General features: G+C 43.4%; 1 protein-coding gene across 11 annotated transcripts in view; it reads right to left on the bottom strand.

Annotated features, from left to right (window-relative positions):
- ANKFN1 (ankyrin repeat and fibronectin type III domain containing 1) overlaps positions 1-13,461 on the bottom strand; it is a 376,151-nt gene that overhangs the window by 69,673 nt on the left and 293,017 nt on the right. For all 11 annotated transcript variants that reach the window (XM_053301930.1, XM_053301921.1, XM_053301928.1 and 8 more), the window contains one exon: positions 3,105-3,212. In XM_053301930.1, coding sequence (XP_053157905.1) covers positions 3,105-3,212 — 108 coding nt within the window. The remainder of the gene's footprint in view (positions 1-3,104; positions 3,213-13,461) is intronic.

The raw sequence follows: 13,461 nt of genomic DNA on the forward strand, positions 1-13,461 counted from the left end.
AATTATGATCAGAGAATTCTGACTGGAGCATCATTTCCAGGGATCATCTCGCTTGTATTGTTACCCCCTTCCCCTCCCACAAAATAAGGCTTTTGTGTTTTGCTTGGGGAACACTCAGGGTGGCAGGATTTGCAGTGAAGTGGCTCCCAATGTCAGAATTCAAACCCATAAACTGGGAATGCATTTATAGGAGATAACTGGTGGCCAGAAATGGGGCTCTTAACTCTTCCCGGGGCTGCTGAATGCAGCCCAGGTGTGTTCTCATCTGGGTGCAGAGAGACTAGATAAAAGCAACCTGAGGAAAAAATTACTTTGGAGGGAAGCTTTTGCAAGAAGAATGGTTAAGAACAGGCAAGGTTAAATACTCTCTTCTCCCTCCAGTTCTCCCTTACAGAGCCCCTTTGCCCCCACATGTGTTACCTCAACAAATGGGGAACTCACATTTGCTGAGGTAATGTGTAGTTCTATTCCAGGCCTCAAAACAAGTTAGTATTTGACTTTACATCTCCATCTTGATAACATGCTCAGTTATGGCACACTGAAAAGAACGTATTACATAAGCTAACCTTATTTTAACAAGCCTCAAATGCCCATTTTGGGCTTCTGTCTAGGTTGCACTCAGGGCAGGTGGCCCTATTGCTGCACCCAAGTTACACAACTGAAAAGAAGATACAACCACAGTCACTGCCAGTACTTCTTTGTAACATAAGCCAATTTTCAAAATCTTAAATTTTATTCCAGAGATCAGACTTCATGCTTGCACAATAATCTCATATATACACAGTTTAAGGAGCCCATGTACCGAGAGGTCAGAGAATTACCACCAAAAAAGCCAAGGAAGAATGGCTGGCAGGAGGCCACCTTGAGCAGTTGCATATCAAAACAGAAGCTAAAGAGACAAGAGTAGTAACGTCCCCTTTGCTTTCAAAATGCACTATAAACAATGATGTTTACATGGACCCTAATTAGAGGAAAAAACCACTTTGTTTCATGCAATAACTCTTACTTTTCAGAAGCCATTTTCCTATTATGTGTTACCATAGTTACAAGAAAGGAGCATGCAGGCACTTGATAGTCCTAATTGTTGTATATTTGCAAACAAAGAGCCAAGGCTTCCTCATGCAGAATCTGCCAAGGAATTCTTTTTTTGCCCTCAAAATGTAGATAATTTGATTCAACCTAGGATTACGATGAGTGAAAGAGCAGGGGGACAATCACATACACCCCACAGCTTTGCCATGAAGCCATAATCTCAACAGATTATGGAGATAGGGTTTTCTGAGATTTTAAAATAAAGAATCTCTCACATTTTAACAGCTCATATCGAACTGGAGTTTTTAAAGGCTTTTAAGTATCTCAGATTGCTACCTTGGTTCTTTCATGTTATCAAAGCATGATCTTGTTTCTCATGAATACAGAGTACTGAGTTTTAACTCTCTCTAAATCGGGGAAGGGGGCTATGACATTTAAAATGCAACTAGTTTGCTTTTCACACATGTTAGGGTGCCTATTTTTCATTACACATTGGAACCAAATGCTAAATAATTCACAGTGCTATTGGCAGCAGCAAAATTGCTCTCTTCTGATTCAGAGTCAAAAACATATAACCCAGTATTAGCAGTGGGGAGGGGAGGGGGCTGGGCATTTGCTGGCATCCAAAAAAAGTACTATAACCCATTGAGAAGCTCACAATGGATTCCTGCCACCATCTTCTCTGCTAGGGCACACTTGTGGCCTGTTATCTTCCATGCATGCTAGGAAAAAGCTATTCTTGATACTTTCTGCAGGCACATATTTCATACAAACATCAAATGAGAGGTGCTACCTAGAAGTCGTGGACCTTCTTTGCCACAGAGCTTCCCTTCTTGAATCTTAGTTGTTTTGAAGCTTACTGCGGCTATGAGTTAGTGTATGTAATGGCTGGAGTAGGGATGTGCATGAACCGGTTCGACGCTCCTTTTCTGGAGTGCTGAACTGGTTTGAAAGTCCAGCATTTGAGTCGGTTCAGCAGTGGGGGGGGGCCCTTGAAGGGGCAGGGAGAGTGCCCTTGCCTGCCCTGCCGCTTCCCCCCCTGCTGGCGCTCTCCCCAAAAGCATTGGTGCGGGGCTGCAGCGTACCTCCCTGGTGAACATCACCACACAAATGGCCGGCGCGCTTGCGTGTGCATGCCATATGCACATGTGTCAGCCATTTGTGTGATGTTCACCGGCGCTACAAGGAGGTATACTGCAGCCCCGCACCAACACTTTTGGGGAGAGTGCCAGCGGGGGGGGGGGAGTGGCAGAGCAGGTAAGAGCAAACTCCCTGCCCCTTAAACGACCCCCCCAAACTTCTGGGGTGTGTGTGCTCGAACCTGTTCGTGCACATCCCTAGGCTAGAGTGCCTGACTAGAACTCTAGAAGAACCAGGTTTCCCCATGCAGAATCTGCCAAAGAATTCTCTTTTTGCCCTAGGTTCAAATTCCCAATCAGCCATGAAACTCACTGCATGACCTTCGGTCAGTCACTCCCTCACAGCTTAGTCTACTTCACAAAGCTACTGTGAGGAAAATATGGGAGGACCCAATGCACCACCTTGAGCTCCTTGGAGGAATGCAGCACAAAGATGTAAAAAATAAATATGCAATGGTGAAAGAAAGCAGTTTGTGCATGCTCAAGTGCATTTTCTTCTTTTCTCACATGTCCAGGGGCGCCAGGTAACAAAGTTGTCCACTGACACCCTCTTGCCTAAAGGCCCACAGAAATCTGGAGACAGCTCCCTGACAGAGACTATTCTCTATATTTGCAAATAAACTATCACAGTTTTAATGGGGTTCTGATCTTTCATACAATTTACAAATGCAGTAAAGGTGTGTACACACACAGCGGGGAGGGGGAGAGAAAGAGAAGTGCTTCGGTGAAAGCTTGTTTTCAAATGTTTGCTGTGTTGCCAATTCTGAACGGCAAGAGCAAGATAGTCTGCTAAAGTGATTCCAGATGGGCCAATATTAATATCTTTCTTTTCCTGATGAATGAGAAGGTATGACCCAGATAGAAAGCTGCTAAAATTACAGGCGCCACTAAGGCTTCGCCTGGTGCCCTACCACACAGATACTTTATCCTTACCTCGGCAACTGTAGCTCTGACGAGACGCTCTAACCTGCTGCAGCAAACGTTCCAGAGCTTCAATCTGTCCCCTGTGCCTAGGCTCTCTGCCATCATAGTCTTTCCAGTCTGTTGAACAAAAGAAATAAACACAATGAAGAGTAGCAGAGGAAAGAGAGCCACACGGAGGGTTTTGTTGCTCCTGGTGTTTCTGGTTGCAGAAGAACTGGCCAATAAATCTGTTTTTAAGTTTGTCCTTCACAAGCACACTGCGAACAAAGCAATTTCCCTTGCTAATGGCTACTGCCGTTATTTTGCTATCGCTTTACAAAACTACTTTAGCTATATGCTCTTGAGGCCACACTCAGTGATCGGGGCAATTGTGTATTTATTAAACACATGCTTGCTCTGTTTGCCTATAAAGTGGAGGGTGAGAAGGGTCTACTTTTTAATGCCAAAAGTAGTGTGTGTGTGTGTGTGTGTGAGAGAGAGAGAGAGAGAGAGAGAGAGCGCACCAGTAAAGCTCACTGTCCCTCCCTCACTTACTTTGTTGCACTCAATTGCTTTAAGCACTTTCCTCCCTGCCTGGCTCACTTCCAGAATCAGAGCTGGGCTAGGGAAAACCTGATTAAGAGCAGGGAAGCACAGTGAGATATGGCAGGGAAGAGGAATAGGAAGGGATGCAGCTAGGGAAGTGGGAGCCCATGTTCGCCCCTCTCCCCGGAAGCCCCTTAGAGTGAGGGAGATAGTAAAGAAATTGGGGAGGGGTTGAGCTGGGGAGCTCTTGGGAGCTGGGGGGCCCAGGATCTTTGAACCCATCCATTCAATTATAGCTACACCCATGAGAGTAGGTTGCTCTCCCCTACCCCATATGCTCCTTTTGGTATAAAATGCAGTGTGCACCCTCCTGCCTTGCAACATGTATATCCTCTATAGATGTCTTCAGTGCTCTAATGCCCTTCCCCCATTTCCTCTTCTGTTGCTTCCGCTTCTCATGATCAGGAAGCGGTAAACAAGCAGCAAGCAAGGAAGGAGGAGGAGCAGAGAGGAGGAGGAGGTAGTGGTGGTGAAGAAGAGTTGCTCAGATAGTGGGAGATGGAAGAGAGAGAGTCACGTAAGGTGGAAGGGATGTTGTGCCACCCTCTGGCACCCCAATTACTTGCTGAGGCAACTACCTGATCTCGCCTCATGGAAAGACCGTTTTTGGAGTGGGGCAAGCATGTTCCACCATCTTCCTTCACATCTAAGCCCTATTCAGATAGTGGGCTGGTTCACATGATCTTTAATAGAGTAGGGCAAACCTCCTGCCCAAGTTCGGGAGCTGTGCACACTCCTCTTTTGTGATTATATGCTTCCAAAAAACAAGGTAGGAGGCTCCCACTGAGTAGGATGCTGAAACAGGCTAGGGCCTGAGGCTCCCACTAGGTAGGAGGGCTTTCCCTCCTACCTCATGAAAGAGCGAGGTGTAGCTGCTGGGTAGGACGGAGTCATCCCACCCAGTGGGAGCCTTGCAGTTTATCACTTCCTCCCTTGTTTTTACTTGCACATAATCACAGCACAGGAGTGTGCACAGCTCCCAAACTTGTAGCCCAGGGAGATCCAGGCTGCCGTTCACAGAAGCTCCTTCCCTTATGGTTACAGTGGACCCCTCTGCAGATGTCAACTGCCATAACTGTGAATGGCTGGAGGAGAGAGAGGGAGAATGACAGCTCCAGGACAGATCTTCCTATCCGCTTTTACAGCTGTAAGCGTGAGTGGTTTGTGCAGGAGCGGGGCCGGGGGAGACGTCTGAAACGGGCTACTGTGTAAACTTCCAAGCATAAAATAATATTTATGTATTTATTTAAAAGTTCAGCAACCTCTTGTCGTCTGCAAACTTTACTGTGGCAAGGCACATCCAGTTGTAGTCCTAACAGTAAGTGTGGAAATTCACCCAAATTAAGGCAAGCCCTATTCACAGGTTATGTTTAACACTTGTACAACCCATGTAGAGCATACACAGTTACAGATCTGTATGCATGTACAGTTATTCACATTATATTGAATCCAGTATACTTCCTATCTGTAGAATGCACCTGAGGGGCCTGCACCCATGTTCACTTTTAAAATAAATGCAGTACAGTCATTCACACAAACACATATGCGTGTACACAGGCATCTGAATGCAGGTACATTGTCAGAATAAAGCTATATACTCTCATTCCTGGAGTCTCAAACTTCTGAGTGTATAATTACTTCTTCTTCTTCTACTACTACTACGTACTAACCGCCCTGAGCCATTTTGGGAAGGCCGGTACAGAAATCGGATAAATAAAGACAGACAGACAGACAGACATACGACCAATCCTTGTTCCAAGCTTGCTCCCTCGCCTTCCATAATGTGTAGCCCAATTTATCTCAAGTCCAGATGCGATTGCACTCTGTTTCCCACCCTACCTCCACCACCAGCAGCCAATTATGTGGAGCGGGAGTGGGAATGCACAGTGTGATGATGATATACTGTATTGCAAAGGGGAAAGAGTATGGGCTGGCCATTTTCAGGAGCAGCCATTTTCAGTGGCAGGCCTGTCTCTTACAACGCATAGTGCACAGTTCTGCCTCGATGAGCTGCTTCAGGGGCAACCTTTGTAAGGAAAATGGCACAGTGGGAAAAGTTTAACCTCTTCCCTGTGCCTCACAGGTCTGACCTGGATTGGGCTTCCCCATGCTGCTTTGTGACATAAAGGGAACACTTCCTGTTTACTTTCAGTTTTAAGGCCCTCTTTACTGATGGAGTTACACTGGCTGCCAATAGGTTTCTGGACAAAATACCAAGTGCTAGTTATAACTTACAAAGCCCTAAACGGTTTAGGCCCTGGGTACCTAAGAGAGCGTCTTCTTCACTACGAGCCCCACCGCCCATTGAGGTCATCTGAGGAGGTCCGTCTCCAGTTACCGCCAACTCGTTTGGTGGCGACACAGACTTGGTCACTGCCCCGTGATTGTGGAATGCGCTCCCTGTTGGGATGTGATCCTCCCCATCTCTGTCAATTTTCAAAAAACACCCGAAAACCCTTCTTTTCACCCAAGCTTTCTCAGCTTCCTAAATTGTGGGGGTTTTAATTTCTGGTTTATTTTAAAATTCAAAACCCGATTTCGGGGGTTTTAATCACTGTAATTGTTTAATTGTTGTTTTAAAATGTTTTTTAATTGTTAATTGTTATATATATATTTTAATTTGTTTTAGCTCTTTACTGTTTTAGTGGTGTGTTTTAATTGTCAACCGCCCTGAGCCATTTTGGAAGGGTGGTATACAAATCAAATCAAATCAAATCAATCAATAAATAACGCAATGTGTAGTTTGGTCTTAGGCTTGGCACTGTACTGACAAATGAGTTTCTTATGTCAAATGCCTTCTATTCGGTGATAATTTGTTGGCATCTTCTTATTGGCTATTAGTTGCTGTTAGAGTCTTCACCATCCCCTAGCAAAGCCCTTCCTCCACCCCTTCTTGAAATTCTCAGTCAGCACAGAGAGAGAATTTTGGTTAGATTTATGACAGTCATCATGACCTCTACACTCTCTTTTGAAACAAGTTTAATTGTTATTTTTCACACTTCTTTTCATTTAAAAGAATAAAGTTAATAACCCACCACAGCTCTGTAAATAAAAGCGTGCTGCCGGCATGTTTGCATATTGACAGACTCATCCGCAAGCCAGCAAGATTGGCTCTGCTTCGCTGGCACAGACTATGTGAAGGTATTCAGAGCCACCAACTGGCTGGCTGTTTTCAAATGGAGCATGCAGTGTTAGTTTACGTTATGAGCTCCTGGGCCAATATTCCATTGGAAGGGCTCAACATTCCAGGAAAATAAAATAGCCCTTTCCCCCATTCCTCTACCATTTTGCTACTAAGGAAGCCAGGATGATACCCTGGCGGTTCAATCTTTTTCTGACTTTTCTAACCCATTCTGAGTTATGTAAAATATGGTTTGTCAACAGTTACTTTTAAGCACCAGGAGGCTATTACAATTTTGATGTTTTCTGAGAAATGCAGCTCTTTTGTAGACAGATGGATCAAAATCATATGAAAACAGAAGATATCTATGCGAGCATGACCCTTATGCTTTATATAATGAAATGAAAGACAAATGGCTATGCCCTGAGGTAGCTAAAATAAATGTTTGGTCATTTAGAGGGGGGAAAAATATGGCTTCTGACAAATGATTTACTATTTTCAATAGATCAGTACATTTAATCTTATAGGCTGGTCTCACCATTACCTTCATCATGCAAAGGAAGCTGGAAATGGCCTCTGTGTGATGGGTTTTCCACACATTGGTCATCAAGTTGATCAACATGTAGCACTAGGCACCAGGTAATTCTTCTGCATTATGTGCTTGGCAGTGGCTGTCTGCTAGCATGCAAACTCTCCCTGGTAGGCAGGCAGAAGTACTATGCAGATCACTTGCATTACACTTTATGCTGGTGTCTTGGAAAACTCAGCAATGAGAAGCTATTTCCAGCTGTCTTAAGTGATAAAAGTAACATGAGACACTGAATCATTTCCAAGAAAGGTGGGATATACATTTTAGATATAAATGCATAATGTAGATTGATTGTTAGCTCACGGAATCAGGCAAAGGCTAATTCTAGGAGAAGACTGGGTATAATGGGTGGCTTCACACATCACAAAGAATCAGTGGCTTGGCCATACCGCTGGTTATTAGAGCATATGCAGGAGTCTGACTTCTGATGTCAGGAGGGCTCTGGTGACACTGGGCATATTGTCTGAACTTGCCAATGTCAGCATATTCTGCCCTACTTGCTGTCCGGAGCTGAAATCTGTAGCCAAGATTTGAAGTTGATTACAAAGGTTGGTTTTCAGACTGCAAGCAAAATATGCCAGCATTGGTGAGTTTGGATGACACACCCAATGCCAACAAGGCTGTCCCAACATCGGAAGTTTGAGTCCGATGTGCACTCTGGGAGCTGATATAAACCATACAGGATGGGTGAAGCAGCTGCTCCTCAAGCTTCTCTGTGGTTCTTAGACCCGCGTTTGCCTGGCTCCTGTTGCTGACTCTTTAGCTGAGTGAATGATGCTGGAGAGATAGTTGCTGTTCTTTTTTCTTCTTCAGCTGTTCAGCCTTTGTTCTTCCTCTTATTGTACCAAACTCTTCTCCTTCTTAATCTTCTCAAGATCTCCTTTTTCTTTACAAAGTCTCTCATCAGAATTCTCTCCCTCACAGACACTACCCTACAGCAATCCAGCAGGGCCAAAAGTAATTCAATGCACTCCCCATCCAAAAGGGTTACACTGGCAGTTTGGCCAAGCAGCACAAACCAGCGTACCTGGATTCAAAAAAGGGGACAACAATCTACAAAGAATCTAATAATGTTACTATAAAAATAGTATAATGCACCTAAATTCACAATTATATAATTGGCACATTTATTATAAATTATATAAACAATTATTAAAAACATGAAGCATAAAACACCAATAGCTAAAACTTAAAATACCACAAAATCATAAAAACTTCCTATGTGGTAGAATCCTATGATTATTAGTAGGATATATCCAAAGTCCAATCTCATCAATATCCAGAGTTGTACTAAAATTCCAAAAGGAAATAACTCAGCAATGAAAGGAGGACAATGAATATCTAAAATGGGGTCCACAGTGTTCAAATAGGAATGAAGTTGTGATCAATAATTTGCCAATCCAAAAAAGAGATGAAGCCATGTAAACTCTTATTGTTGTTCAAGATAATAATGAATTCCAAAACAAGGTTTTTTTCATATGCCCTAGAGACACACTAAATATGGTCGACCAAAACTAGTCTTCTTCAGTGGCTTATGTTTTGCACTTTAGGTGTCCTTGTAGTACTTTTTCATAATCTAGTGAATATGAAAAAATAGATGCAGGTGCCACCAACAGATAGCTAGTGGACTATGCTTCTGTCTCTCATATCTATAAAACAGGCTTGATAATATGAGAATGTGCATATATGTGTAGAATAATTCACACCTATCTTCTAAAGAAAAATAAGCATCTCTATACATATAAGTATATTTGTATACACATATAGAGAGAAAACTGTAGCCAAGAACAACCCATATCCTACTGCACTATGTTACCCAGACTAGAATACACTGGGGCAAGCCAGCAAGATGGACTCAAAACGATGGGCTACAGCTCATCCAAGGAACAAAACCCCACACAAATCACAAACTGGAGTACCCAAGCACATACACCAGTACCCAAGTGCATATAATAGATTTAGATTTATTGCGCCATAACTTTTGGTGGATCTGACAAAGTGGGCTTTGATCTATAAGAGCATATATCCATGATAAATCTGTTAGTTTTTAAGATGCCACCAATCTCTTTGCTGATTTTGCAGATTTTTTTTTAAAACAGTGTCACTCCGTAGAGCACCATGTACATTGCTGATACAAAGAACAACAACTCCAAGCAAAGGAAACAAAGACCAGAACTCCAGGGTTCCTACTGGACACAGTTTGAGGTCTCCAGCACCTAAGAACAGATGAGGAAGACTCAGGCAAGTCCAAAATTAGATTAGGCAGACAACATCCCAGACAACATGGAAAGATGAAAAGCCAGAGGAACAGAGCTTAACCTCAAGCACTACACCAACATGTCTGCTGCTGATTCCTTTTACAAACCAGCTTGGATTCCCCAAGTTTGCTAATTAGTCCAGCAACCAATTAGCTTGAAGCTTGTTGACAAGCAATAGTTAGGGATGAGGTCTGGAACCAAAATATCTCCAAAATGAAATCTAAAGAGGAAATTCAGGATTCCTCCTGAGGGTAAACACTGGATAATTTTCTCAGATGGTTCCACCACTTCCCTGGAACAAATAGGGCCAGAAAAGTGCAGCTCAGGGACTTTGTCTTGATAAATAATTGGTCGGGATGGGACTGTAGTTCACTGGCAGAGCACCTCCCCTGCAACTGGTATTTAGCGGCACCTTGCCTCTAAGGCTGGAGGTGGCCTATAGCCCCCAGACTAGTAGCCACTGATAGACCTGCCCTCCATGATGACTTTGTCTAATCCCCCTTTAAAAGGCAAGCGTCTCAGAATATTTGCATAATGAGGTCCAAAGGAACACGCAAGAGATAGCCGTGGGTATTTCACCACACAACACAGAGCACAGTTAAATCAGAGATCTAATCAGGGTCCACACAGAAACCTATTAATGAGCCTTCTGGTGCCTGCAGCCGTTATCAGATCCAAAATAGCTACCCCAAAGAGCACTATTCCAGCCCCCTCTCAGCTGCCCAAGAGAATTTTTGGCAAGCCTCCCTGGTTTCCCCTTTGGGTGCTGTGAGGAGGAGTTGAAAATAAAGAGCAAAGGATGAATTATTCAGTTTTTGCAGAAAGATGATTGAGCTCAGCGTTATTTTAAAAGGTTGCTGGAGTGGGGTGGGCGGAAAGTGTCAGCCTGCTAGCTTGAACGTGTCAGAGGTAAATGAGTGGTGGAAAGCATGAGTAAGGCTGGCATGGAGAAGCCTAGAGAAGGACAAGCCTTGCGAAGGAAGGATAATCAGCCTGGCTTCTGCAAAGGGCTGTATATCTTTCACCATTTGAAAAATGAACATAAAATTATCCGATACGAGAGTTCAGCAGCCAAGCAGGCCCCAAGGCTTGGAAGGCTATCGTGTGTGAGAGGGGTGCGGCCAACCCAATCCAGACTATCAGCGTGCCTACATGCAGAAGGTCCTGGGTTCAGATACCTACAATCCTGGAAAAATGTTGCCAGTCAGTGAATACAAGACTGAGCTAGATGGACTAAAGGTCTGACTCAATATAAGGCAGTTTCATACATTCAGATAGCCAGCACCTAGGGGAGATTGATAACACAAGAGGCTAATATTTTGTTTTTCTTCTTCCTAATTGCTAAACTAAGCAGAGTTTTTCATGTTAAATGTGCCAGATATGCAGAATACAAATTGACGGCCAACAATGTCAGACATAAAACCCTTTGAAGGGAGCAAGGTCATGGCAGTGCAAAAAGGAGCATCATTTGGATCTCAGAGCTATGCTGCATAGTCCTTCTCAAACATACTGGAATTGTGCTAGTATATGTGAGCAGAACATATTTGAGAAGGTTTATGAAAAATGAAGATTACTCAGCTATCAGGTGTCAATGCAGTTCCTTTATTTCACTCATTAGCCTTTTAAGCTTATGAAATTGTCCTAATATAATAAGAGCAACAAATAATATAATAAAAGGAACACATTACCACACTAATCTCTATAAATGAAGTCAGCATGCACACAGTCAATTTTACCAGTGAATCATATTACATGAAAAATAACTAACAGTAGGATGCTATTATGGTAGGGCAGAAAAGCAAAATTGCCCACACAAAATAGCAGTCCCAGGCCTCATTTATAATACTTCTAAAGCTCTCCCCCCCACTCCAAATAGTGTTTGGAACACTAACTACTGTACCAAATGAACTGCAAATATGTAAAATTTACTTCTTCTTCTTCTTCTTCTTCTTCTTCTTCTTCTTCTTCTTCTTATTATTATTATTATTATTAATGAGTGCAGTGTCAATGAATGCAATGGTTCTCTGTGATATAACGGCATTGTAGGATTGTATTGTAGCTGCTCGGCTTGATCAAACCTTGTTCTTATGTAATACTAGTAAAAGGGCTTTTGGTTTGCAAGCGTTCCTCTCCTGTACCATGAAATGATCATGCACTCCCCCTTCACTTCTTGCTAGCTGATGACCAGAAGAGCTGATTTGCTTTAAGCATGTAATAATGTTGCTGCCAAGAACTCCTAAAAAGACCAATTCTAGGAGACTGAATGAGATAGATAAACGAAAAGATATCTAGAGATATGCAAATTTCTTTGTGTTTTTCAATTTGTTACCCGTGTTTTGTGGAAATCCGACACAGACAGAAATCTAGTGAACTGAAACAGTATAGCTTGTTTGTTTCTTCATAATTTTGTGAGAGTCTGGACTTCCTGTCTGTAAAAGTACTCAAGAAAGCTGCCAAAGTTTGTTGGAAGTCAGCATTCCCCATGCTTTTCCAATAGGAGCGTTTTCCTGCATTTCCCAGGAAATCAATTGATTTTCTGGGGTTTTTTATTTTTCTGGTAGTGAGGGCTAGGTCTGGAACCTACCTGTAAAATGGCAAGGTCATTCACACAAGCTGGAGCTGGGGAGGGCTGGGGGGGAAGGTAGGACTCTACTTCCCCCACATGATCCTTCCTGCTCCTGGGCTCTGCCATGCCTCATGCCCACACAACCGGCCCTTGAGCAATCCCGGAGTGGCGAGGCAGCAGGGGGGAAGCAGGCTGTGTCCTCCCATATCTCACAATGCACCGCATGAGAAGCATGGTGTGATAGAATCCTTGTCCCCCGCTCTATGGAAGTTCAGGCTGCTGGCAGCCCAAGCTTTCACATGACCAGGTCGTGAGGTAGGAGGTGTGCAAGTGTCCTCCTACTTCACTTTTAGTCCAGGCTTACGATCTGCGCTATCTGGCGGAGGAACACTGGGATTAGGAGCGATCCCAGAGGTTCTCACAACCAGCCCTACCAAACCTATAGCTCCACTACCCGGTAGGGCTGGTTGTGAGAACGACCTCAGCATGAGTCTATCTTTTGTGCTTTGGTCTGTGAGTTTCAGGTCAGTGAGTAACTGAGACCCATGCAGCTTTATATATCGATAGATATGGAATGTGAAATCTCCAGAGTTGGCTCCTTTGCTTTAATCAAAGCAACTTGCTTTGATCTAGTACTATCCATTCTCACTGAGGAATGTAAAATGCAAAATCCCTTTATTTCTGTGTTCTAAATAAAGAGTGTAAGGAGCCACCTTAGAATGAATCAGATAGTCATTCTAGCCCCTCTAAGCCAGCAATTACTTTCACATGAAGGCCACTTCAAGAACGAAAGGTGGGCCACAATCTCCACTCCAGCCCCAAGGTGGCCTTCCTACAATTCCTGTTGCCACAACTATCATAACCTATGGGAGTAAACCTGGCCCAGGAGCACTGAATTACTGATCTAGAGTAGTCTAATAATGGCTACACTCACAGAAGCTTGCCAAGATTTCAGGCAAATATCTCTCTCATCCATACAAATCTGAGCCAGATCCCTGAAACCAGAGATACCAAGGATTGAACCTCAGAGCTTTTACTTAGAAATGATGTACTCTACCATTACACAATAGGAAAAGAAATAAATGTCTTTTTTGTTAAATGGTGGACAAATAATAATTTAATAGAAAATGCCCCACAATACAGGAAAACAGCATGTAGAAATTATGCCATTCATGATTGCATTTGAGATACTTGTAAGCCAATACAGAAGCTTCCTATAACTTTACACCCACCCCCCACCCCCGCAA

This window comes from Hemicordylus capensis, chromosome 2 (genome assembly GCF_027244095.1).
Source record: "Hemicordylus capensis ecotype Gifberg chromosome 2, rHemCap1.1.pri, whole genome shotgun sequence".
NCBI lineage: Eukaryota > Metazoa > Chordata > Lepidosauria > Squamata > Cordylidae > Hemicordylus > Hemicordylus capensis.